This window comes from Elephas maximus, chromosome 5, assembly GCF_024166365.1.
Source record: "Elephas maximus indicus isolate mEleMax1 chromosome 5, mEleMax1 primary haplotype, whole genome shotgun sequence".
NCBI lineage: Eukaryota > Metazoa > Chordata > Mammalia > Proboscidea > Elephantidae > Elephas > Elephas maximus.
The window spans coordinates 113781511-113807685 of NC_064823.1; the positions used below are offsets into that span (position 1 = coordinate 113781511).

Consider the following 26175-nt stretch of genomic DNA (forward strand, 5'->3'; position numbering starts at 1 on the left):
AGTTCATTATTGTAGGTCAAATTCCTATTTAAAAATTAAGCAAAAGTTTTTTTTATGATTGAAATTATTTCTCTTTTTAAAATAGTTATTTTTTCATCTAAACAGATTGACAATTAATGCAGAATGTTACCTTCAGCTTCATAACTTTCCTATGGATGAACATTCCTGTCCACTGGAATTTTCAAGTTGTAAGTGACTGTATATGTTATAATAGCATGTAATTTTAGCCTCAGACCTTGTTTATTTAAAAAATGATAAATTAGATAAAATACAATTTTCAGAAGTGTGAATTGTGTTCAATTATCTCAGATAAAATAACTGCATATCATTTTTTTGTTTTTTTAAACTAAAAATTAACAATAAATTCATGGTGAATGTATATATTTTATTATAACATTCTTTGCAAATTTTAGTTTTATTTACCAAAAACCAAAACAAAACAAAAACCCCAAACCCATTGCCATTGAGCTGATTCCTTGAGTGCCTTTTAATTATTTTGTCTAAATAAAGATGTACTGAAGATAAGTTTTTTCAGTGTTTTTACACAACCCGTGAATAAAAAGCTAATTCAAATTATATTCATGATCCTGGAGGCAAGCTTTAACTTTATTATCTTTCAAAAAGTGGTTTGGTGAAGAGTATATGCTACATGAAAAGCAAATATTTGAGAAGATTTTAGTAAGTTGGAAACACCAATGTAAAAACAGAGATTATTTTATTCCAAAGAAAGAAAGAAATGAAGAGAAATGGTTGCAGCTAAATAATTTGGGTTTTGTAAAAATCTAGTAATTTTCTCCCAAAGATATAGTTATTATCTTTCTATAGCAACATCTATTTACTTTTATATTTACTAATATATGTGTTTTCACATATATTTAATGAAACAATTTTATATTTCATTTTATGCAGTTTAATAAAATATTTTTAGATAACAGGGATGTAATATACATATTCATAAGCATTACCCTGCCTCTTCACTACTGAATTCCTAGATATCTTTTCTTGCTCTTTGTTAATGATATTCTTGGCTTTTCTTAATGATTTTGTCTCATTAAAAAAATTCTTTTATATTCATGAACTCATATCTTACTGATTTTAAATTCTCAATGTTAGAAATTTCTCAAAACAGCCAAATCACAGGCTTGTTTAATAGGAACACAAAAAATAGTTGATATGCAAATATGTGAAGATGCAGCAGTTATTGTCTTTTCCCCTAGATTCCATTTACAGTCTTGGGGTAACATCTCTTTGGCTTTCATTGTCATTATTGAGAATGTATAATCTATTCCTGTGAAGGCAACTTAGTATCACTGCTAGAAATATAATAATCATGGCTAACAGTTTTCAGCCACTCTCTGTGGGACCATTAGTGTGCTAAACCTTTTATATCTAGTATTTCACAAAAAAAAAGTGTGGAAAATTTCATTATGCCTGCCTATTTTAAAAGTTAATATCACTAGACTCAAAAGTAACTAGATAACTACTTAAATAACTAGATGACTGTTTTTATTTGTGCCTACCCTACTGTATACTATGACTACACTGGAGGTGGCTAGAGCTTTAGACAGAAAGAAAAAGAAAATGAAGGGAACGAAAGAGAAAACAGATTATTAAACAGATCGTCAGATATGACAACTGATTGCATGGCTGATAATGGAACCCTGATGCATAATGATACACTGGTTTGGAAAACTGCAAGTTTCTTAGTAAATATTGTTTCTGTAATATGGCAGACCAACCCTCCTGTTGAAAACAATTTAAAACTTGGGTGAAATATATTATTAAAATTGATTGCAAATAGGAAGGACTGTTAGTCATAAAAACCCGTATAAAAAAGTGTGGCCAGAAAGTAAAGTAAGGTTTACCACCAATTGTGACCTGAGAACGTCTGCCTAACAAGGTCAATTTGAGCTATGATTTTGATAGCCTTGTGGTGGCAGGAACTCTAACAGAAGATAATCTCCACATAAAGCTGGGATACCAAAGGCTGCATACATGAGGTAAGATGAAGTACACCCCCACCACACACAAACACATACATACAACTTCTAATATCTAAAAGGAAAATAAAATATACTTCATGGGCCAGTAAATATGAAAAAGACTATCCATATCAAATTCTGATGAGAATATAGATCCATGTGAACTTTCACACTCTGGCTGGTAAGAGAATAGATTGGTTTATTCCCTGTGGGACAGAAAAAAAAAGTTGACAATATGTCATAAGGTTGAAATTATATATAAGACATGACCCAGCAATTCTGTACCTCAGTATATATCCCTGAGAAACCCTTACAGGTACGTGTTTTGGGAGGCATGCAAAATAATATTAGTAATAAAACCAAAAACCAAACCAAACCCATTGCCATCGAGTCGATTCCAACTCCTAGTAGCCCTATCAACAGAAAATATTTAAAATGTCTACTACAGTAAAATGGACAAATAAATTTTGGTACATTTTTATGATGGAGCATTTTTACTACAACCAGGTACAGCAGCATGGGTGACTTTCACAAATATTAGTAGTAAAGGAAGTAAGATACAAAAGAATGTATGTACTAAAACAGAAATCAAATAGAGTTTAAAAACAGTACAAACTAAACTATATTTTTCAGAAATGCATATAGAAAAATCCATAGCAAATAATTAAACAAACAAACAAAATGAGGGAAGGTTTATCACAGAATTAAGTAGTTTCCTCTAGTTGGGAGGGGGAGAACTATATTGTGGTGGTCACATGAGCTTTCTGGGTGCTGAAAAAGGTTCTATTTCTGGATTTAAGTGGAGTTACATGAATTTTCATTATTTAATCATTATATGATTATTCTTTAAAGTATATGTATATTATGCAGTATTTTCTATATGTCATAATTTAAAAAAATGAGGAAGAAGGTGAAAGTTACTGATATCGCAATGGTAACAGATTTGGAACTTTTTAATCAATATATTTTTAAATTTTTTTTGCTCTAGATGGATACCCTAAAAATGAAATTGAATATAAATGGAAAAAGCCCTCTGTAGAAGTGGCCGATCCTAAATACTGGCGATTATATCAATTTGCATTTGTAGGGTTACGGAACTCAACTGAAATCTCTCACACAATCTCTGGTAAAGAGAATATAAGTCTTTTGATTGGATTCTATACTTTTCTATATTGTATAGTCAAAATATAACATACTGTGTTTTTTTCCTAGGGGATTATATTATCATGACAATTTTTTTTGACTTGAGCAGACGGATGGGATATTTTACTATCCAGACGTACATTCCATGTATTCTGACGGTTGTTCTTTCTTGGGTGTCTTTTTGGATTAATAAAGATGCAGTACCTGCACGAACATCACTGGGTATGACATGTGATATTACGCTATAGTATTATAAGGTTTTGAAAACACTTTAATACAATAAGAGTTTATAGCTGAATATATTAGAAATATTCCAAAAAACTATAATCAGTCAAAACATAACAGAACCTCTAATGCAATACCGTTTTGAAAGGAATATATAAAATCAAATAGGAGATAGAATTACAAAGAACTTGAAATTTAAGAAAATTCTTTGTTTTTCCTTCTAATTGAGGTCAAGGGAAGCATAGGAACACTGTAAGAATTAATACATGAAAATCACACGTAATCCCTGAATTTTACTTAGATTAGTATTTTCATTCACTTTTCTATTTTTTTCCTTTTTTTCAGCCATATCACTATTAAGCAGCAGCGTTTGTTGACTGGTATGCATTTGAAATCCCTCGTTCTTACAATGGTGCTAATTAGTAGTCACCTGTTCCAAAGGGCAGGTAGCTGAATGAAACAAGCTCCTGGGTTTCTGTAATCTACAAAGTGTATAATATTTCTTTGACTATTTGATAGTTCCCTGTGCAATGACATTGATTAAAAAGGTATTTGTAATTCATACTTGATATAATAGACTTTTGCTGTTACTTCAACAATCTATTTCAATATTTAAAATCACGAAAATATAAGTGTCTAATTATTATACCTTTGTTTAAAAGAAAATAACAAACTATGTTCATGTTATTAATATACAAAGAAAAATTATTTATCAATTGATTCATTCCCAAGGTCTGTGTGAGACATGAATAACTCTATTAATAATTGTGTCTCAAAAAACAAAGAAAATTGGGGCAGTTTCTGTTTTCAACCATAAGGAGGATTTCGTGTGTTTTCTAGGATAGCTGATGAATAACTCCATTTAATAAAATACAGCAAAATGGAAATCACACAAAAATGTCAAGGATAAAGCCTGAGGCACCCTGCCCTATGTTTGGAAATACAGTTCACTTGGGAATCAAAACAGAGTTATAGACATTGCTAGTGGACAAAATCCATTCATACTTAAGTTTGGTTTCCTATTGAATTACTTGAAATTCTTTTCTCTTCCAAAGTGTATAAATTATTTTAGGTTCTTAGTATGCTGCTGTGACTATGATGCAAACATTGAGTTTTGTTTTTAAATACTATTCCCATTTTTTTTTCAAAGAGAATTTGAACAAATTATTTTCACTGCATAGCAGAATGCCATGAAAGAGAAAGTCCAATTGTGGAATTTCTGTGTTTCTATAAGAATTCATTATTCTGAGGTAGATACCGGCAAGTCAGTTTTAAAAATAAGCTGCAGCCAGATCTAACTAGAAGATTATCTGTACCTAGAGCATCAATAATTTTTTTAAATATTATGTATGTGTGTATGCACACACACATACATACATACTTACATGCATACATACATACACATGTAATTCATTGAATGTCAATAGCCTAAGTTCATTTATTCAACTTTCCTTTTTAGCAAACATTGATCAAATGCTTTCTTTCTAATAGGCAGTGTGTTCTAGGGACCATAGTGCTAACAGGAAACAAAAGATATAAACTCTTCATATCCACGGCACTTACATTTTTGTGAGAGTACAAGTAAAATACAAATATAAAAGGAATTTAATACAATGTCAATGAGTAACAGTGGTTATGAAGAGAAAGCAAAGTAAACAGTTAAAGAATGGTATGGGTTGTGGGTAGATATGATGATTGCTATTTTATATTGTGAAATCAGGAAGGCCTCTTTGAGGAAGTGGCATTTGAAGAGAGACCTGAATGAAGTGTAGAAGCAAGCCACAAGTGGATATCTGGAAGAAAGGTAGCGCAGGCAGGGGAAACTGCAAGTGTAAATAAATGTTCTAAACTTGGATCTTCCTTACATGCTTGAGTTTCAGAAAGAAGACAAGCTAGACAAGGAGACAAGCTAGAGCTAATTAATTAATGGTAAAAATTGTGAGGTGGTCAGTTGGTGCATCACGTCTTTGTAGGTTATTCTGTCACCTTTGGAAACCCTGGAAGCATTCTGGTTAAGAGCTACAGCTGCTAACCAAAAGGTCAGCAGTTCGAATCCACCAGGCAGTCCTTGGAAACCATATGGGGCAGTTCTACTCTGTCCTATAGGGTCACTTTAAGTCAAAATTGACTCTACGGCAACGGGTTTTTGTTTTTTGGTATGTTGCCTTTGGAGCCCTGGTGATTCAATGGTTAAGAGCTCGGCTGCTAACCAAAAGGTTGGCAGTTCGAATCCACCTACCAGTCCTTGGAAACTCTATGGGGCAGTTCTACTCTGTCTTATAGGGTTGCTATGAGTTGGAATCAGCAGCTCAAATCCACCAACTGTTCCTTGGAAACTCTATGGGGTAGTTATACTCCGTCCTATCGGTCGCTGTGAGTAGGAATTGACTTGATGACCACAGGGTTTTAGGTTTGTGTATCGCCTTTGGATTTTATTCCAAACGTGATAGGGAGCTGTTGTAGGATCTTGAAGAGGGGGAGCCATGGAGGAAATAGTAATGGATCCTCTTAATGTCCCAAATGTTTTTCTACTATCATGAACTCTGAAATATTTTAGTAGGCGATCCACTATACTCTTTTGAAGTTAAACACTGTGATAATTTTAAATACAGTTTTGGCTTCAAGTTTTGGAGCCAAAACTGTTGAGAATAAGGAAAAAATAGAGAAATCTGTAATTCTAGACATTTTTAACATTCCTCTCTTGTTCACTGAGAGTAAGAACTACACCAGTCAATTAGGGTGTAGTAAAAAAAAAAAAAAAATTTCTTTCTATCAAGTACTTGACCTGATTAATAAATGGTTAAGTGCTCAACTGCTAACTGAAAGGTTGGTTGTTCAAACCCACACAGAAGCATTTCGAAAGGCAGGCCTGAATATCTGACTCTGAAAGGTCACAGCTTTTAAAGCCCTATGGAGCTGTTTTACTCAGAACACATGGAGTAGCCATGAGTCAGGATTGACTCGGTGACAACTAAAAACAATAACACTCAACTGCAGAATACACTTTTTTTTGTCAGATGTATATGGAACATTAACCAAGATAGATCATATGCTAGGACCCAGAACAAATCTCAACACAAGTCAAAGGGCTGAAATTTTCCAGAGTATGATCTCTGAGCAAACTTGAAGTAACTTAAAAATTATTAATAAGATAACTTGTAAAATCTTCATATATTTGGAAATAACAAAAATGATCTTTTACATAACTCACAGGTCAAAGGAAATACCAAAGGGGAAGTTAGAAAATGTTTCAAATTGAATTTTAATAAAAACTCAGTATGTAAATATCTGTGGGATGCATCTAAAGCAGTGTTTAGAAGGAAAATCATATTTTTAAGATGCTTATATTTAATCTGTTTCCACTTTAAGAAGATACAAATAAGTAAATTAAATATCTTTTGTATTTATTTGTATATGTACAAATATGTATATTTGTATACTGTACCCAAGGAGCCCTGGTGGTACAAACGCTTAAGTGCTTGGCTGCTAACCAAAGTGTGGCAGCCCTGACCTACCCAGTAGCTCTGTGGGAGAAAGGCCTTGTCATCTGCTTCCATAAAGATTACAGCCAAAAAAACTCAAAAAGCATTTCTACTCTGTCGCATGGGTTTGTATGAGCCACAATTGACTCACCGGCACCCAACACACACAATAGGCACATACTTTACCTATTGTTCAGATGAATGATAAAGAGGAGTTCAGAAACTTTTCTAAAGTTACGCAACTAATAGGCGAAGGAGTTATAGATTGAACCTGTTTGCCTCTGTTACTCAAAACCCATCTCAACTACGTCATCTTTATTTTTTTTTTTTTTACCCTAAATAATTATGGAAGTAAAATGACATGTGTGTCAGAGGAATTGTTAGGGCATATTTCAATGGAGACATAAGGAAAACAGAGAACGTCACCATATAAAAGAGACTCTGTTGAAGCAGCCGCTTCCCATTTTATCCATTGCAGATGTTACCACTCTAAAAATATTGATCAAATTAAGAAGGATTTGGCAATCTATTTAGAACTTTTGAGAACGTAAACAAATCTACTCATGGGGCCATATGTGGTAGGGCAAAGAATAAAAATTATGGCAGATTAGGTGAGAAGGGTTATCACATTAGCAGCTGTGAGTTAGAGGACCTAAGATTAACAGATAGAACAACCACGAGAAAGGCAACGGGGAGACAACTTCAAAGATGTTCACACAGGTCATGGTGAACATTTCTCTCTCACCTTAACTCTTCAACTCTTAGAAGGTGCTACACACTAATAACTCCATTTGTATTTGAAAAACACTACAGGCGTAAGTGTAACCTACTCTCCTTATTCTTGTGAGTAAGGAAACAACTATGGACAGGATAATATGCTCACGGTACTAGTGGAGGCGGAAGAAGGCTCCAGATTTCTTGACTCTCTGTATAAGAATTTTACTTTTCCTCAGATCTCTTAGATTATAGAACTGTGTGTGTATGTGTGTGTGTATGTTCACATGCATGCATGCATATCCTGGGACTCTGAGGTGATATCTCAGTTCTTTATGCTGCATTTTTCAAAATACGAATATTTATTTTATGCTTTAAAAATATCCTCTTGCTATCACCTTGCCTGTATTCTTCACTTAATCTTTGAGATTAGCAAATTCAAGACGTCATATCACAAAGCACTATAGTTGTTTGGATTGATTTTAGTTGTAGGTAATGGAAAACCTCTAATCACTCTAGCTTAAATTAGGTACAAGTGTATTTACTTCTCATGTAAAAGTCCAGGGGTGATATTGGTGTTAGGGACCCAGACGCCTTCTAGCCTTTTGCCGCGTTTTGCATGACTTCAATTCCCAAGATCATCTAATGGTCCAAGATGGCTTCTGATGATCTAATCATTATATTCCAGCAGGCAGCAATGAGGAAGAAGGAAAGAGGGGCATTTCATGTCTCTTTAATGCTATCTTCTAGACATTACTTATCCTTTGCTTGTCCCCTTTAAATTACCTCCACTTGATCTTAGCCATGTGGCCACACCTAGCTGCAAAGGAAGCTGGCAAATAAATCTCTTTTTCTAGGCAACCAAATGTCAGCTAAACTTTGTAGATGCAGTAGTCAAAAAATCCAAGAACATATTGCATTGGGCAACTCTGTTGCAAAAAAACAAAAGACCTCTTTAAAGTGTTAAAAAGCAAAGATGACACTTCAAGGACTAAGTTGAGCCTGACCAAAGCCATGATATTTTCAATTGCCTCATATGCATGGGAAATATGGACACTGAACAAAGAAGACCAAGGAAGAATTGATGTTTTTCAATTATTGTGTAGGTGAAGAATATTAAGTATACCATGGACTGTCAGAAGAGCAAATAAATCTGTCTTGGAAGAAGTACAGCCAGAATCCTCTTTAGACAAGTTTTCAGTAGGGACAAGTCTCTGAAGATGGACATTATGCTTGATAAAGCAGAGGGTCAGAGAAAAAGAGGAAGAGCCTTTTCCTAGGCTGGGTTCTATAGAGAAAAAAAAAAAAAAACTAGTGAAGTGTGTGTGTATATATATGTATATATATATGTGTGTATATATATATGGGTTTTATATGTATATATATGCATGTATGTATGTGTATATATGTGTATGTATGTGTGTGTGTATATATATATATGTTTATATATATATGTATAAGTACACACACACACAGATTTATCCCAAGGAAATGGCTCACGTGATTGTAGAGGTTGGCAAGTCCCAAAGCCTGTGTGTCAGGTGTCCACTGGATGTTTGTCCTGACTCATGGTTGCAGGGGCTGACGAACCCAGAATCAGCAGGTCAGAAGGCTGCTGGCTCACAGGGCTGCAGAAGCCAGCAAATTCCAAAGTCGGCAGGTCAGGCAACAGACTGTTGGTTCAAGCCCCAAAGTCCCAAGATTCAAAGAATCAGAAGTCAGATGATGACAAGCCAGAAACTGGATCCAGAGCAAGCAATTGAGCTTTCCCAGAACGTCCATATGTATATTGGCTATAGGCAACACCCTCAGGGAAACTCCCCTTACAACTGATCAAATCAAATCACATCATGAAGGGGATTACATTATATCACAAAATGGAGGATAATTACATGATACTGAGAATCATGGCCTAGCCAGTTTGACATATAATATTAACTATCACAACCCACAACAAGATGGATTGACACAATGGCTGCAACTATGGGCTCAAACACAGCAATGATTGTGAGTATGGCACAGGACTGGGCAATGTTTCATTCTGTTGTACATGGAGTGGCTAGGAGTCAGAATAACAGCAACAACTACTACTACTACTACTATGGAGTAAAGGAATAATGGTTATTGGGAGATATTTTGTAGTCCAAAGTGTTTTAAATGATTAAAATTTACAGAGAGACACAAAGAGGACATGGTATGTAATGTAGCTATGGTTACTAGTAATCCTTTCTGCAAATCATTAGTAATCATATCCTTTTTTTTCCATTGTTTATTTCCACTCATGATATTGCCAAATCAGATGCAAGAATAAAAGTGGTCTCATAAATTGCCAGTTATTTTTCATCTTTTTTTTTTCTTTCTCTTTCTCTCTGTAGGTATCACTACAGTTCTGACTATGACAACCCTGAGTACAATAGCCAGGAAGTCTTTACCTAAAGTTTCCTATGTGACAGCGATGGATCTCTTTGTTTCTGTTTGTTTTATTTTTGTTTTTGCAGCCTTGATGGAATATGGAACCTTACATTATTTTACCAGCAACAAAAAAGGAAAGACTACAAGAGACAGGAAGCTCAGAAACAAGGCCTCAGTATGTAAACAATTTCTATTTCATTAACTACCAAGTTACCTAGTGTTACTGGTTTGAATATGCATGTCATAATTGCCTAGAATAATACAAAACCAAAAAAAAAAAAAAAAACTGTTGCTGTCGAGTGGATTCCAACTCATAGCGACTCTATAGGACAGGATAAAACTGCCCCATAGGGTTTCCAGGAAGTGGCTGCTGGATTCAAACTGCCAGCCTTTTGGTTAGCAACTGAACTCTTTACCACTGGGCCACCGTAGTTCCAGGATAATAATAATAATAATTAGAATTATATGGATGCTTAAAATGCCAAGGCAACAGATGAATAAAATTGGGGTCAAACTGGAGTACTTTACATTGACCACCAAGGAAAATGCATTTATATTATTGCTTAGAAAAGATGATTGAATGGTCCTTGAAAAAGAGTGGTTTCTTTTGCTGTGAAATTTTCCACAAGTGATAGATTCTTTGTACCTAAAATGCTAACTAAAATCTCACTGTGATTCTATTTTTGTGTTATTATCTGTACATCTGACAATGGGTAAAACAAACCCATTAAGGGTAGCTCTCAAAATTAACTTTTGAGAGAAAAAAATCTCACATTATTGTTAATACCCAGCTACTTTTGAAAGTCATAAACTATAAAGTTTTTTCTGCTGTTTGTATATTTTCACTCCCTTATTCCTCCTTCTCAATTATATACCTGCTTTAAATTATATAGCATTAAATTAATATATTAGAATTGATCCTATTGATTCTAATATACTTAAGCATTACATGATTATTTTATTTTTATAATGGTAATGATAATAATCTCAAAGTAATATCAAAGGCTTAAAAAGTGTGCCCAGTATTTGAATTATGGTATTGTCGAAGAATATTGAATATAGCATGAACTGCCAGAAGAAAGAACAAATCTGTCTTGGAAGAAGTGCCATCAGAATGCTCCATAGAAGCCAGGATGGCGAGACTTCGTTTCACATACTTTGTACTGTTATTAGCAGGGACCAGTCCCTGGAGAAGGACATCATGCTTGGTAAAGTAGAGGGTCAGCAAAAAAAGAGAGAGATCCTCAACGAGATGTATTGATATAGTAGCTGCAACAATGGGCTCAAACATAGCAACAATTTTGAGGGTGGCACAGGACTGGGCAGTGTTTCATTCTGTTGTACATAGGGTCACTATGAGTCAGAACCAACTAGACAGCACCTAACAACAACAACATATATGCAATACACGTATGCATACATACATACATGCATATGTAACTACATATATATTGTTTGGTTGCTGTTATGAAATTGTATATGTCCTAGGACTTAAAAAAAAAAATTTTAGGACTTAAAAAAAAAAATTTTTTTTTTTTTTTTTAGCATTTATCAAAAAAGTCCTTTTTTTCTTGTGTACTTCTTAGTAAGTTCATTTACCGTGGTCAAGTTGTGAGTACTTCAGTCACATTTGATGTTACATTTCCCATCACCAAAAATAAGTGTCTGCTGTCTAAAAAGTGATTCTTCCTCCCACCTACTCCCATCCCTGGTTACCACCAATGAATGTTGGATTCTTTATGCATATCTATTCTGGTCTTTTTTAAAAAAATGAGCTCATACAATGTTTGTGCTTTTGTAATGGACTTAGGAGCACTGGTGACACAGAGATTAAGCACTTGACTGTGAATCAAAATGTCAGCTGTTCGAATCCACCAACCACTTCCGCAGGAGAAAGATGTGGCAGTCTGCTTCCATAAAGATTTACAGCCTTGGAAGCCCTATGGGGCAGTTCTGTTCTGCTCTATAGGGTTCCTATGAGTTGGAATTAACTTGATGGCAATGAATTTGGGTTTGGTGATTGGCTTATTTCACTCAGTATAATGTCCTCCAGATTCATCCATGTTGTGTTTCAAGGACTCATCATTATTCTTAATGTCTGAGTAGTATTCCATTGTTGCTGTAGGGTTGCTATGAGTTGAACTTGACTCGATGGCAAAAGGTTAGTATTCCATTGTATGTATGTACCACATTTTGTTTATTCATTCATCCATTGATGGACACGTAGGTTGTTTCCACCTTTTTGCTATTGTGACTAGTATTGCAATAACATAGATGTGCATGTCTGTTTGTGTCGCTTCTATTAGGTCTCTAAGGTATATACCTATGAGTGGGATTGTGACATCATAAGGTAGTTATACTTTTAGTTTTTTGAGGAAGCACCATGCTGTTTTCCATAGTTTTTGTACCATTTTACAGTCTCACCAGTAGTGGATAAGAGTTTCAATCTCCTCACATCCTTGCCACCATTTGTTGTTTTCTGTTTTTGATCAGTACCATTTTAGCAGGGGTGAGATAATATTCAGAGTAGTTTTGATTTGCATCTCACTAATGGCTCACTAATGAAGCCATGGTGGTGCAGTGGTTAAGAGCTCAGCTGCTGACCAAAAGGTCAGCAGTTCACATCCACCATCCACTCCTTGGAAACCCTATGAGACAGTTCTATTCTGTCCTACAGTGTTGCTATGAGTTGGAACTGACTCGACGACAATGGGTTTGGTTTTTGTTTTACAGGCTAATGCTCGTCTGCCAGTTTGTCCTACTGTGGCGGCTTGCATGTTGCTGTGATGCCAGAAGCTATGCCACTGGTATTTCAAATACCAACAAATTCACCAATGGTGGACAGTTTTCACTGGAGCTTCCAGACTAAGACAGATTAGGAAGAAGGACCTGGTGATCTACCTCTTAAAAAAAAAGACCAGTAAAAACCTTATGAATAGTGAAACAACAGTGGGCTCAAACATAGTAACAATTGTGCTGAAGGTGCAGAACCAGGCAGAGTCTCGTTCTGTTGTACATAGAGTCCCTATGTGTGGGAACCAACTGAACAGTACCTAACAGCAATGGCTGATGATCATGAACATCTTTTCATGTGTTTTTTGCACACTTGAATGTCCTCTTTGGTGAAGTGTCTGTTCATGTCCTTTGCCCACTTTTAAATTGGATTATCTTTTTTTTTTTTTTTTTTGGTGAGTTGTTAAAGTTTTTGTGTATTTTAGAGATTAGGCTCTTATCAGATATGTCTTTCCTGAAGATTTTTTCCCAGTCTGTAGATTGTCCTTTTACTCTTTTGATGAAGTCTTTTGCTGAGCATAAGTATTTAATTTTTATGAGGTCCCTATTTTGTTGTCTATTTTGTCTTCTGCTGCTCTTGCATTTGTAGTTGTGTTTGATAATCTATTATTAAAAAAAAAAAAAAAAAACCTATGTCCCATAGTTTTGCTCCTATGTTTTTTCCAAGAAATTTATGGTTTTACCTTTAACGTTTAGTTCCTTGATCCATTTTGAGTTAGTTTTTTATATGGTATGTTTCATTTTTCTACATGTGGTTATTCAGTTTTGCCAGCATCATTTAGTGAAGAGACTGCCCATTTTCCTTTATATGCTCAAAACTCTGAGTAGTTTAAAAACTAGCATTTCCCTATTTTTCTCTAAATTATTTATAGCAAAAGTCAGGCCAGGAGCAAAGACCTTGGCTAGAGTCACAGAAAGTTCAGCATGTCTGCTATTAAGCATAACTAAAATTCTCTTCTTGATGTCACTCGGCTTAACTGAGAGTCCTAGAATCACCTGATTCATTTTTTTCAAGGACAGATGACATTTGAACACAGTTGATTTTCAGCTTCAATAAAACTTCTAAGAAAAACCCAAATTAATAAAGCTGTTTTCTACTTTACTCTCCACATGGAATGTAGAGCCTTTTCCTCCCTCCCCTCTCCTCCCCCTCCTAACCTCCCTTTACCTCTTCTTCATCCCCCTTTTCCCCCTCCTTTCTTTCTGTCTCTCTCTCCTCCCTTCCTTCTTTCCTTCCTTCTCTCTCTGTCTTTACCCTTCTTTCTTTCTCTCTCCCCTTCTTTCTTTCCTTCTCTTTCTCCTTCTTTCCTTCCTTCTTTCCCTCCTTCCTTCTTTTTTTCTTTCCTTCCTTCTCTACCTCTCTTGCTTTTTCTTTCTTTCTTTGTGAAAATCAATGATATTTTGATAAGGTCTACATTACCATCCATCATATGTTGTGTTTTTATTTCCTTTCATTATAAATATGATTCAGGTGTGTTATCAATATTTGTTTTTTAAAAAAATAGTGAACCAGTTGTTGCCAACTAAAGTGTAGTTTACAATGAAATTTGAATGCTCAGCCTACAGGTGATCAGGAATCTCATAAAGTGATGCCATTTCCAAATCAGGGAATTTGCTATACCCATTTGAGTGTAGTATTTACTTATTTGTAAGCTATTGATTTGGTTAAAATGAAACTTATTTCATCAACCATGGGTAAGATATGTTGGGCACAAAGTAGAATGTGTTCTCTGTTTCAAGAAACTTTTAGTCTGATTGCGGACAAAGACATTGCTGTTGTTGTTGTTAGGTGCCACTGAGTTGTTTCCAACTCATAGCACCTCTATGTACAACAAAATGAAACATTGCCTGGTCCTGTTCCATCCTCACAATTGTTGTCATGCTTGAGCCCGTTGTTGCGGCCACTTTGTTAATCCATTTTGCTGAGGGTCTCCCTCTTTTTTGCTGACCCTCCACTTTACAAAGCATGATGTCCTTCTCCAGAGATTGATCTCTCCTTATAACATGTCCAAAATATATGAGATGAAGTCTTACCACACTCACTTCTAAGGAGCTGCACTTCTGGCTACACTTCTCCCAAGACAGATTTGTTCATTCTTCTGGCAGTCCATGGCATGTTTGGTATTCTTCACCAATACTGGAATTGAAAGGCATCAGTTCTTCTTTGGTCTTCTTTATTCATTGTCTAGCTTTCACATGCATATGAGTTGATTGAAAATGCTATGGCTTGGGTCAGGGACACCTTCGTCCTTAAAGTGACATCTTTGCTTTTTAATGCTTTAAAGAGGTCTTTTGCAGCAGATTGGTCCAACACGATGTGTCCTTTGATTTCTTGACTTCCATGGGCATTGATTATTGATCCAAGTAAAATGAAATCTTTTACAACTTCAATATTTTCTATGTTTATCATGATGACATTATAAACTTTAAATAAACTATAAAATATTTTTATTTTATAAAACATGAAATATGTATTTTTAAAGGAGATGTTCTCATTGAAATAGAAAGAAGTACCACAAAGCCTAACCCTTGTAGCCTATGCCTTGCATCTGAGACAGTGTTGAGACAACAGTTGATGTGGTCTGTGCAATACAGATTAATAGGCACATAGTATTGAGAAGAAGATTATGTCAATAGGGGCCACGGTGGAGTAGGGAGACTGCCATTCATTTCAAGTGTAAATAATTAATTGAAATAGTATGTAAACTCATTCTTCCAAAGGAATTTTGGTAGAGAAAATTTCAGAGAAATTGTGACATATTTGAAGTATTTATTTTAAGATAAGTTGAAGTTCTCAGGGGAACAAATTAGAATATTTAAATAAGAGGAGATCATTTAAGCAGAGTTGAGGCTTAAATGTGAGATTTGAGCTCTGCTGTACAATACTGTAGACACTAGCCACATGTGGCTGTGTTAATTTTAATTATTTAAAATTAAACAATATTTGAAGTTCAGTATCTTAGTAGCACTATTCACATTTCAAGTGCTTGATAATCACATATGACTATTGGCTACCATTTTGATAGCACAGATATAGAACTTTTCCCTAACCATGGAAAGTGCTACTGACTAGCGCTGGTCTAGAGGATAGGAAAGAAAGTAATCTAGGTCAAGGATACAAAGGTGGTTTGTGGTCAAGCTGGACAAAGCCTCCAGTGTCATACTAAGAAATTTGCATTTTGCCCTGTTAGCACTCGTAAGACATGAATGTTTTCCAGGAGAATGACATATTTAGAGCTCTATTTTTGGTTTATTTTTTCTTAGTTATTGTACTTTAGATGAAGGTTTACAGAACAAACTAGCTTCTCATTAAACAGTTAGTACATGAATTGTTTTGTGACATTGGTTACCAATCCCATGACATGTCAATACTCTCTCTTCTCAACCTTGGGCTCCCTATTACCATTTCCTGTCCCCTCCTGCCCTCTAGTCCTTGCCCCTGAGCTTATGTGCCCTTTAGTCTCCTTTTGTCTTATGGGCCTGTCTAATCTTTGGCTGAACGGTGAAACTCAGGAGTGACTTCATTACCGAGCTAAAAGGGTATCCAGGAGCCATACTCTCAGAATTTCTCTAGTTTCTGTCAGGCCGGTAATTCTGGTCTTTCTTTTTGAGTTAGAATTTTGTTCTACATTTTTCTCCAGCTCTGTACGGGACCTTCTATTGTGATCCCTGTCAGAGCAGTCAGTGGTGGTAGCCAGGCATCATCTAGTTGTGCTGGGCTCAGTCTAGTGGCAGCTGTGATAGTTGTGGTCCATTAGTCCTTTGGACTGATCTTTCCCTTGTATCTTTAGTTTACTTCATCCTCCCTTGCTCCCAATGAGGTGAGACCAGTGGAGTATCTTACAAGCTTTTAAGACCCCAGACACTACTCACCAAAGTAGAATGTAGAGCACTTTTTTTTTCAATAAACTATGTTATGCCAGTTGAGCTAGGTGTTCCCTGAGACCATGGCTCCCAAAAGCCCAGTAATTTGGTGCCTCAGGGAGTTTGGATGTGTCTATGAAACTTCTTTGATCTTGCCTTGGTCAAGGTGTGCTGGCTTCCCCAGTATTATGTACTGTCTTACCCTTCACCAAAGTTACCACTTGTCTATTGTCTATTTAGTGTTTTTCCATCCTTACACCTACCTTCCCCCGCCCCGCCCTGGTAACCATCAAAGATTGTTTCTTTTTGTGTGTATACCCTTTCATAGGTTTTTAGTGGTCTCGTACAATATTTGTCCTTTTGTAATTGACTTATTTCACTCAGCATAATGCCCTCCAGGTTAATCCACTTTGTGAGATGCTTCGCAGATTCATCATTGTTCTTTATCATTGCAAAGTACTGCATTGTGTGTATGTACCATAGTTTGTTTATCCATTCATCTGTTATTGGGCAACTAGGTTGTTTCCATCTTTTTTCTATTGTAAACAATGCTGCAATGAACACAGATGTACATGTGTCTATTCCTGTGACGGCTCTTATTTCTCTAGGATCTATTCCTAAGAGTGAGATTGGTAGATCATATGGCATTTCTCTATTTTTAGCTTTTTTTTTTTTAAGGAAGCACCATATTTTTTCTCAAAAATGATTGTGCCATTTTGCATTCCCAACAGCAGTGCATAAGAGTTCCAATCCCCTGCAGTCTCTCCAACATTTGTTATTTACTGTTTTTTTTTTTTTTTGGATTAGTGCCATTAATTCCTGGGTGAGATGGTATCTCACTGGGGTTTTGATTTGGATTTCTCTAATGGCTAGTGATTGAAAACATTTCCTCATGTGTCTGTTACCCACTTGAATGCCTTCTTTGGTGAACTGTCTGTTCATTTACTTTGCCCATTTTAATTGGATTATTTGTCTTTTTGTCATAGAGGTATTGGATTTTCCTGTAGATTTTAGAGATTAGACCTTTGTAGGATTTGCAATAGCTAAAATTTTTTTTCCCAGTCTGTAGGTTCTCTTTTTATTCTTTTGGTGAAGTGTTTTGATGAGCTTAAGTAATCTAGCTTATATTCCAGAGTTTGTGTACTGTTAGTTATTGTTTGTATTCTGTTAATGCCATGTATTAGGGCCTCTAGTGTTGATCCTGTTTTTTCTTCTATGACCACTATAGTTTCTGGTTTTATTTTTAAGTCTTTGATCCATTTTGAATTAGTTTTTGTGTATGGTGTGAGGTATGGGTCCTGTTTCATTTTTTTGCAGATGGACATCCAGCTTTGCCAGCACCATTTCTTAAAAAGGCTGTCTTTTCCCCCATTTGATGGACTTTGGGCCCTTGTTGAAGATCAGGTGACCATAGGTGGATGGATTTACATCTGGGTTCTCAATTCTGTTCCATTGGTCAATGTATCTGTCGTTGTAGCAGTACCAGGCTGTTTTGGCTACCGTAGCTATATAGTAGGTTCTGAGGTCAGGTAATGCAAGTCCTCCTACTTTATTGGATCTCTGTTTTTGAATGATAATTGGAAACGTCATACAGTATGTGCTTGAATAGCAAGAGAGGCAGGAAGATAAATGTGGAGACTATTGCAATAGTTCAAGAAGTAATGTATTACTGGGAACCTGAACCAACACATTAGCATGGCCATGATGTGTGACGGAATTTTTCTTTGCCACATCTCACCTCCCTTTCTCTGTATGAAAAGATCTTATTTTTAGCTAGTACATAGCTATATGAATAAACATTCATATACTTTTCAGCATACTTATTGTTGTTAGTTGCCATGGAGTTGATTCTGACTCATGAAAAGCTGTACTAATACACAGTTTCAAAAATTATAAAGCTTCTTTTCTGTAATAGTATCTGGCGAAGCTCCCAGGAGGGATTATGTGATATTGGTGGAATGTGAAAGATAGCAAGGTTACTTAAGTAATTGTAAAGAGTCAGTGGATGATGGAATGTTCTCAATAGATAGAATAACCATTTAATATCAATTGTGACAATGGTCACATGACATTGCTCTGGATGTATATAGATAACACAAGCAATATCTACCATTCCACCTTGGCTTCCAAATATTATTCCTTCATATTTCTCTTTGTACAAAATACCATAGCTGAAAGGGAGCTTTGTATGCATTCAGTAGAACTGTCATTTAAAAAATGACAACAAAGCAAACACCTAACTAATTTTAGTAGTAATAGATGCACATAGTTGAAACAAGCTAATAAAACGATATTTAAATGAACAAAAGAAAAGCAATATCTTCCCCCGCCCACTACTCTTGGTCCCAATCCCACGTTTTAACCATTTCTGTTTCTTCTTTTCTCTGATGGTTATTTCCATTATACATCTAATTACAGGAGCACCTAATTTGAAAGTATCTATTAACTCTTTGGATGAAAGATGGAAAAATGAGCTCTCTTTTTTTCTCCTTACTATTTTCCTTTTCAATATTTTATTTTACTCTTTAATTATTATATATAAAAAATTTTAATAATACATTTAAATCTCTATTTCTTGATTCATTCTGGCTATTTCTAGTGCAAAACTGATCATTATTCTTTGTACATTAACCTTTTTCTTTTCTTACCTAAAACTTTTCAGCATCCTCTGTTACCCCATGGTGTACAAAATTTTTTAGGGATCAGTATACCTTCTGTTTTTTGCCCTCATTTATTTCCTTGTTATTTAATACACCTACCCTTCAATTCAGAAACCCTGGTGATGTAGTGGTTAAGTGCTATGGCTGCTACCCAAAAGGTTAGCAGTTCGAATCTACCAGGCTCTCCTTGGAAACTCTATAGGGCAGTTCTACTGTCTCCTATAGGGTTGCTACGAGTCAGAATTGACTCCATGGCAATGGGTTTTGGTTTTATTCTTTAATTCTGAGGATTTTCTTCATTCTTCGTTCTCATTGTTTTCTACTTTCTCCTCTAAAATTCTTATTAGATTTTTTTAATATCTACTAGATTTATATTCTATGTATTCCAGCTTTTATTTTTGTCATATTTTTCATGCAGGCATTTTTTTTCTCTGTTTCTGTGGAAAATTTCCTCAAGGTTTTATTTTAATTTTTTTTAATTTAAAAATTTGCACACATTATTTAAATTTCTGAGAACTCTTGTTTTTTAATCATTCACTGTCTTTTTTTTCTTAAACAAATGCAAACATTTCTCAAGTATTTCCCAGTAGCCTAATTAGAATGTTTAACGTTCCCTGATTGATGTTTCATGTTTCCCAAGTTAACAGGGTCAATAATTCTAGCTGTTCATTTTCCCTTTTTTCTTTTGCTTTTCTGGTTTACCTTGAAAGTCCTTGGTGATTGCTCCCCAATAGATCTTACAAGCTCAGTGTGTAACTGTTGAACAGTGCGACTGTCAGATTTCACTTTCGTGTGTGTATGGAAAGCATGTGGTCAGATTGCTTCCAAACATTCGCACATACACTCCAAATAATAGGATGATGAAGGCCTTACTAGGACATTAATACCAACATGAGGAGCCTTAATCACACTCACGATCTGAGTGGGGTGTGAGTTTTCTTTTGAGAAATTATAGCGTTCTAACCATGAGTAAAAACTAACCTGGATGCACAGTAGATAAGTAGTAGTTCCAACTGATGCAGCTCTTCTGGAGATAGATATTTAATAAATACAAACCTTTTTTTTTTTTTGGTAGCGTAGTGGTTAAGTGCTACAGCTAATAAACAAAAGGTCAGGAGTTTGAATCCACCAGGCGCTCCTTGGAAACTCTATGGGGCAGTGCTACCCTGCACTATAGGGTTGCTATGAGTCAGAATTGACTTGATGGCAATGGTTTTTTATTTTTTATGTTTTGTATCTTATTTAAAATTACCATTCTTCCTACCTCAGAGTAAGCTTCTCTGGTGCTTTGACAGAAGAACAGATCCCACACTCATGTTCCCATTTCCTGACCCTTTTCTGAGCTGTGGCTTCCTTTGGCCTACTTCATCTTTTTGCAGAACAAATAATCCAAGAAGCTGAATTACATGAAGAAGAGTGCAGAATCAGGATTGGAGGAAGACTCATTAACAACCTGCAATATGCAGATGACACAACCTTACTTGCTGAAAGAGAAGAGGACTTTAAGCACTTACGGATGAAGATCAAAGACTACAGGCTTTAGTATGGATTACACCTCAACATGAAGAAAACAAAAATCTTCACAACTGGACAAAAAAGCAACATCACGATGAACAGAGAAAATATTGAAGTTGTCAAGAATTTCATTTTATTTGGATCCACTATCAATGCCCATGGAAGCAGCAGTCAAGAAATCAAATGAAGGGAAGGGAGGAAAATGTGGAACAGAATTCAAATCCATTAAAAAAAAAAACACATTTTTTTTTTTTACTGGTCTGAAAGAGACTGGAGGAACCCCCGAAGCTATGGCCCCTGGACACTTTGCTAACTGAGAACTGAAACCACTCCCAAAGCCCACTTTTCAGACAAAGATTAGACAGGCCTATAAAACAAAAATAACACATGTGAAGAACGTGCTTCTTAGTTCAATCAAATATACATGACCAAATGAGCAGCTTCTGTCCAAAAGCAAGACGTGAAGGCAGTAAGGGACAGGAACTAGACAAAGACACAGGGAACTCGGGCAGAAACGAGGAGCATAATGAGGGCTTTACTAGGACAATAATACCAACATGAGGAACCTTAACCACCCTCATAGTGTCACATTGTGGGGATTGCAAACAGTGTCACAAAACAATATGTGAATAAATTTTTGAATGAGAAATTAACTTGAGCTGTAAACTTTAACCAAAAGCACAATTAAAAAAAAAAAAATCAAGCGCAGTATTGCATTGGGCAAATCTGCTGCAAAAGACTTCTTTAAGGTGTTAAAAAGCAAAGATGTCACTTTAAGGACTGAGGTGCACCTAAACCCGCCATGGTGTTTTCGATTGCCTTGTATGTATGCAAAAGCTGGACAATGAATAAGGAAGACTGAAGAAGAATTGATGCCTTTGAGTTATGGCATTGGTAAGAATATTGAATACACCACTGACTACCAGAAAAATGAACAAATCTGTCTTGGAAGAAGTACAGCCAGAATACTCCTGAGAAGCTAGGATGGTGAAACTGCACCTTACATACTTTGGACATGTTATCAGGAGGGACTAGTCCCCAGTGAAGGACATCATGCTTGGTGAAGTAGGAAAAAAACAAAAAACAAACCTGTTGCCATCAAGTCGATTCCAACTCATAATGACCCTCAAAGAGGTAGAATGACACAGTGGCTGCAACAACGGGCTCCAACATAGCAGTGATTGTGAGGGTGGTACAGGATGGAGCAGTGTTTGTTCTATTGTACACAGGGTTACTATGAGTTGGAACCAACTCAAATGCATCTAACAACAACATTTTATCCTTTGGCATTTTTCCATTTATTCTCTGTGTTTCAGAAAATCATCAAAGCTCTGACATGCTAATTGACAGAATCCCATTCCCAAGATACACTCCAGGTCTTTTTTTTTTTTTTGACACATATAGGTTTTGTAATTTTTAAACATTCTTACTGATATTTAGCAAGGATTTTTGAAATAGGGTAAAGAAAAAAAGAACACTTGTGCTTAGGCTGACATTCTCATTGCAATGTTTTAAATGGGAAATCGATACTAGTAATATTAGTCAATATTCTAATATTAATAACCCAGTGCCGTCGAGTCAGCATCACCTAATTGTATTTGTTATTTTATTACTAATATTTGGTAACATTAGTGATATTAGTATGAAGTATAAATTGTAATTATGTAAATATATCCACATAAAGATATTATTTGTACACAAAACATTTATTTTCTATTTAATAATTATTTGACATTAGTATATATCTTGTTGTTTAAAATATATTTTAATCACATCCTTAACTATATGTTTAACTGCACTAGTAACATGTAAGTAATACAATATTTAATATATAACCACACACACATACACACCTTTGATAGTAAGAATGGGATCAATTTCTCAAAATGGTACATGTAGCTATATTCTTAGGGACTTGTTTAAGTAACAAATAGTGTATTCTCAAAATTAAGTCATTTACAGTACATCCTATTCAATTATGTTGTTATTTTATGTCACAAAAGTGGTTTATTTATTTGTTTATTTCAGTGTTTGAGAAGTTTCAAGATGCACGTAGCTTATATAGCATAGGCTGCACTTCAGATAAGACGTGGAATGTATATATTCTTCCGATCAATCTTCCAGGGGTTTTCAGTTTTTAAGTCACTGTGTCAGCCAATATTTTATTTCATTGTCAGCCTTTGACTGTTTTTATGTTACCACATATAAAGCCCATTTCTCTTCACTTCAATCATTCATTGAAATACAATTGCTTTCAATTTATGACCTTGTGTTTATCTTTTTTGGGGCGGGGGGGAGATGCTGTTTAGTTTACTGGAAACCTGTCAATTTAAAGTATTGCTGTAATATAAACCTTTTGTGATATTGACCACCAAAGATTAGCCTCGTTATAAACTGAACAATATGCAGGTTTTCACCAAATTTGTGTGCTTTAATGGGTAATCTTCCCTCTCAAGTACAATTGATATCTGAAAAACCCCAATGTGTATGGCCGTGCTGAGAAATATGCAGAGTGTGTTTTATGCCACATAATCTTGAAATGGTCAAACTAACAAACTTGTATTTTAATCATTTTTCACTCTGATTAGCATTTGAACATATGTCTTTAAAGTATTAAGCGACAAGGAAATAAATACCAATTTGTCTTATTTTTAACATAATTTTATCGCTCCACTAAAATTTAGGAAATAGTCTAGTCAAGTATTCCCAAATGTCATCCTGAAAGATACGTTATTAACATTTAATAATACATTGCCTCTGTGTTTTACGATTGTCTAGGCAAGTGTAGGCAAATTTGGGGCATTGTTGCTTATCTTCAGGCTGCACATTTTGTTCCTAATATGGGTTTTTGACCTACAAGATGCTTTTATCTTTTAAAAATAACATTAAATGGGATTATTTACTACCTTTTGCATCTACTGAATTTTGAATAGTTAGTGGTTCAGATTCAATATAGGTTCAAATTAAAAAAAATCTTATGTTTTTTGTTTAATGGTTTTAGAAATTATTTTTCACAAAATGTTTAGTTTTCATGGCTTTGGAATGTATTCATTTTAAAATGTAGGTGAAAAAAATTTTGTAAGCATTTTAAAGAGAAAGGATTTCGGGCCAAGTGAAAACAAGCTTCATAATCTCAATATTGTATTTCGCATTTAGATAATAAAATCGCTGATGATAATACGTTAGTAAGATTCACATCTTAAAATTATCCCTGACATATGTAGGAGTTTTGAAAGGTGAAAAATCACTAAAGCCTACAGTCTTCATTCCTATTTTGTCATTTTTTTCAAGGGTTCATTAACGTTTTCTTTCCTGTAACATTTTTGATGAGATCTCATTTGTTGTTATTACAGTCGTTTGTTTTAGTGCTTTTCTTGTAGCCAATTATGATATAGCCTTTTCAGAAATTAACAGTAATAATGGTAATAATAAAAACTATAAATATTACGTACCTATATCTGAGTACTTACTATGTTTCAAATATTTTGGTAAGCCCTTTTTGCAACATCTCATTTAATCATCAGTCTATGGTGTTGTGACTGTTGTGGAGCAGTGGAGGCAGAAAAGTCACATTTCTGGGCAGAGTTAGAATTGTGGCCTGTCTGACTCCATGGTGATTGCTTTACTGCCCTGTAGTATTCTTTCTTCAACTCTTTAATAATAATTTAAAAATTTATTTTTATAGTATTAATCAGAAACTGGTATAAAAAGTGAATTTGATATTAATAAAAAAAAAAAAAGAAAAACCAAACCCGTTGCCGTCAAGTTGATTCTGACTCGAGCAACCCTATAGAACAGAGTAGAACTGCCCCATAGGGCTTCCAAAGAGCAGCTGATGGATTCTAACTAATCTTAATAATAATACCTAGTCTTACTATTGAGATGGAGTACAAAACATTTTGCATATTATGAAATTTATTCATCACAAGTACCACAAAAAGTAGGAGTGAAAACAATTCCAGCAATAAGCAAAGCTACTTTGGTAGAATAAGCAAAATTTTGAACACCAATTGCTCCCAAATCAGAATTTTTAACTTTTACACATTCTCTCTCCCAAATAAGGTGACTTATACCTATCCAGGAAACCCTGGTGGCATAGTGGTTAAGTGCTACGGCTGCTAACCAAGAGGCCAGCAGTTCAAATCCGCCAGGCCCTCCTTGGAAACTCTATGGGGCAGTTCTACTCTGTCCTATAGGGTCGCTATGAGTTGGAATCGACTCAATGGCAGTGGGTTTGGTTTTTTGGTATACCTCTCCACTACTACAAAGCCCATGTTTCATATCCATTCACACAGCTGCTCAAAGCTTTTCTGCTTTATCAAAATGCTTTCTTGGTATTTGTTCTCATTATTACAAAATAAGTACACAACATAACATATAATGGCAAATAAAGAGGGATCTTTATAGCATTGTAAATTAGTGTAAAATGTCATGGAAGTATACAGTTTATTATTATTCAGAACTAGATTTATGGTTGACAATATTTTGATGGATCGGCTTAAGTTAGAAAATATACATTTTTGGGGTGTGTTTCTTTTCTATATATTCTGTGGAATGTGAAAGATATTAAGTTATGTGTCACAAGTAAATTATATGCTAAAAAACACTAGAATTGAAAATAATACTTGATTTTTGGAAAGCAAGATTATTTTTATTGTATGCCAGTCTCCTAGAGTTTGCCTTAAGGAGACAAATTGATCTGTCTTTATGATATGTTTTTTTCCTCAAAAACTCATTATTTATTTTACTTAGGTGCCCTCTGGTCTCCATCCTGGATCCACCCTGATTCCAATGAGTAGCATTTCTCTGCCACAAGGAGAAGATGACTACGGTTATCAGTGTCTGGAGGGCAAAGATTGTGCCAGCTTCTTCTGTTGCTTTGAAGACTGCAGAACAGGATCTTGGAGGGAAGGAAGGATACACATCCGCATTGCCAAAATTGACTCCTATTCTCGAATATTTTTCCCAACAGCTTTTGCCCTGTTTAATCTGGTGTATTGGGTTGGCTATCTTTACTTATAAATCAGAGTTACTAGGTGATGGTTTTAAGAAGTTTAACTTATCCAGTAAAATCTATTGTACCTCAGTAACATGAAGTTTAAAATGCAGAGAAACCAATGGTTAAAATGTGAATAATATTGTAACTATCTAAAAGTTTTCAAAGATGAATAAATTAGCAGATTTTACATTGATTTACTTAAGTTTATATGAACCAGATTAGTTGCAAAGTATAGTGTATTAAAATACTATTATATATTTTTACTTTGATTTTTTATTTTACTGATATTAGGATTTTGGATTTGTAAGTTCTGTCATTCTAATTTTAAAATGGAATAATTTTAATGCACCTTTTATTTAAATATAATCTATCAGTGTTTTCAAGGG

At 35.0% G+C, this 26175-nt stretch overlaps 1 protein-coding gene across 1 annotated transcript in view; it reads left to right on the forward strand.

Annotated features, from left to right (window-relative positions):
- GABRG1 (gamma-aminobutyric acid type A receptor subunit gamma1) overlaps positions 1–25812 on the forward strand; it is a 111034-nt gene extending 85222 nt beyond the window's left edge. The window contains exons 5-9 of the mRNA XM_049886313.1: positions 106–188; positions 2971–3108; positions 3195–3347; positions 9922–10133; positions 25543–25812. Of these exons, the coding sequence (XP_049742270.1) occupies positions 106–188; positions 2971–3108; positions 3195–3347; positions 9922–10133; positions 25543–25812 (856 nt within the window). The remainder of the gene's footprint in view (positions 1–105; positions 189–2970; positions 3109–3194; positions 3348–9921; positions 10134–25542) is intronic.
- Positions 25813–26175: the final 363 nt, after the last annotated feature.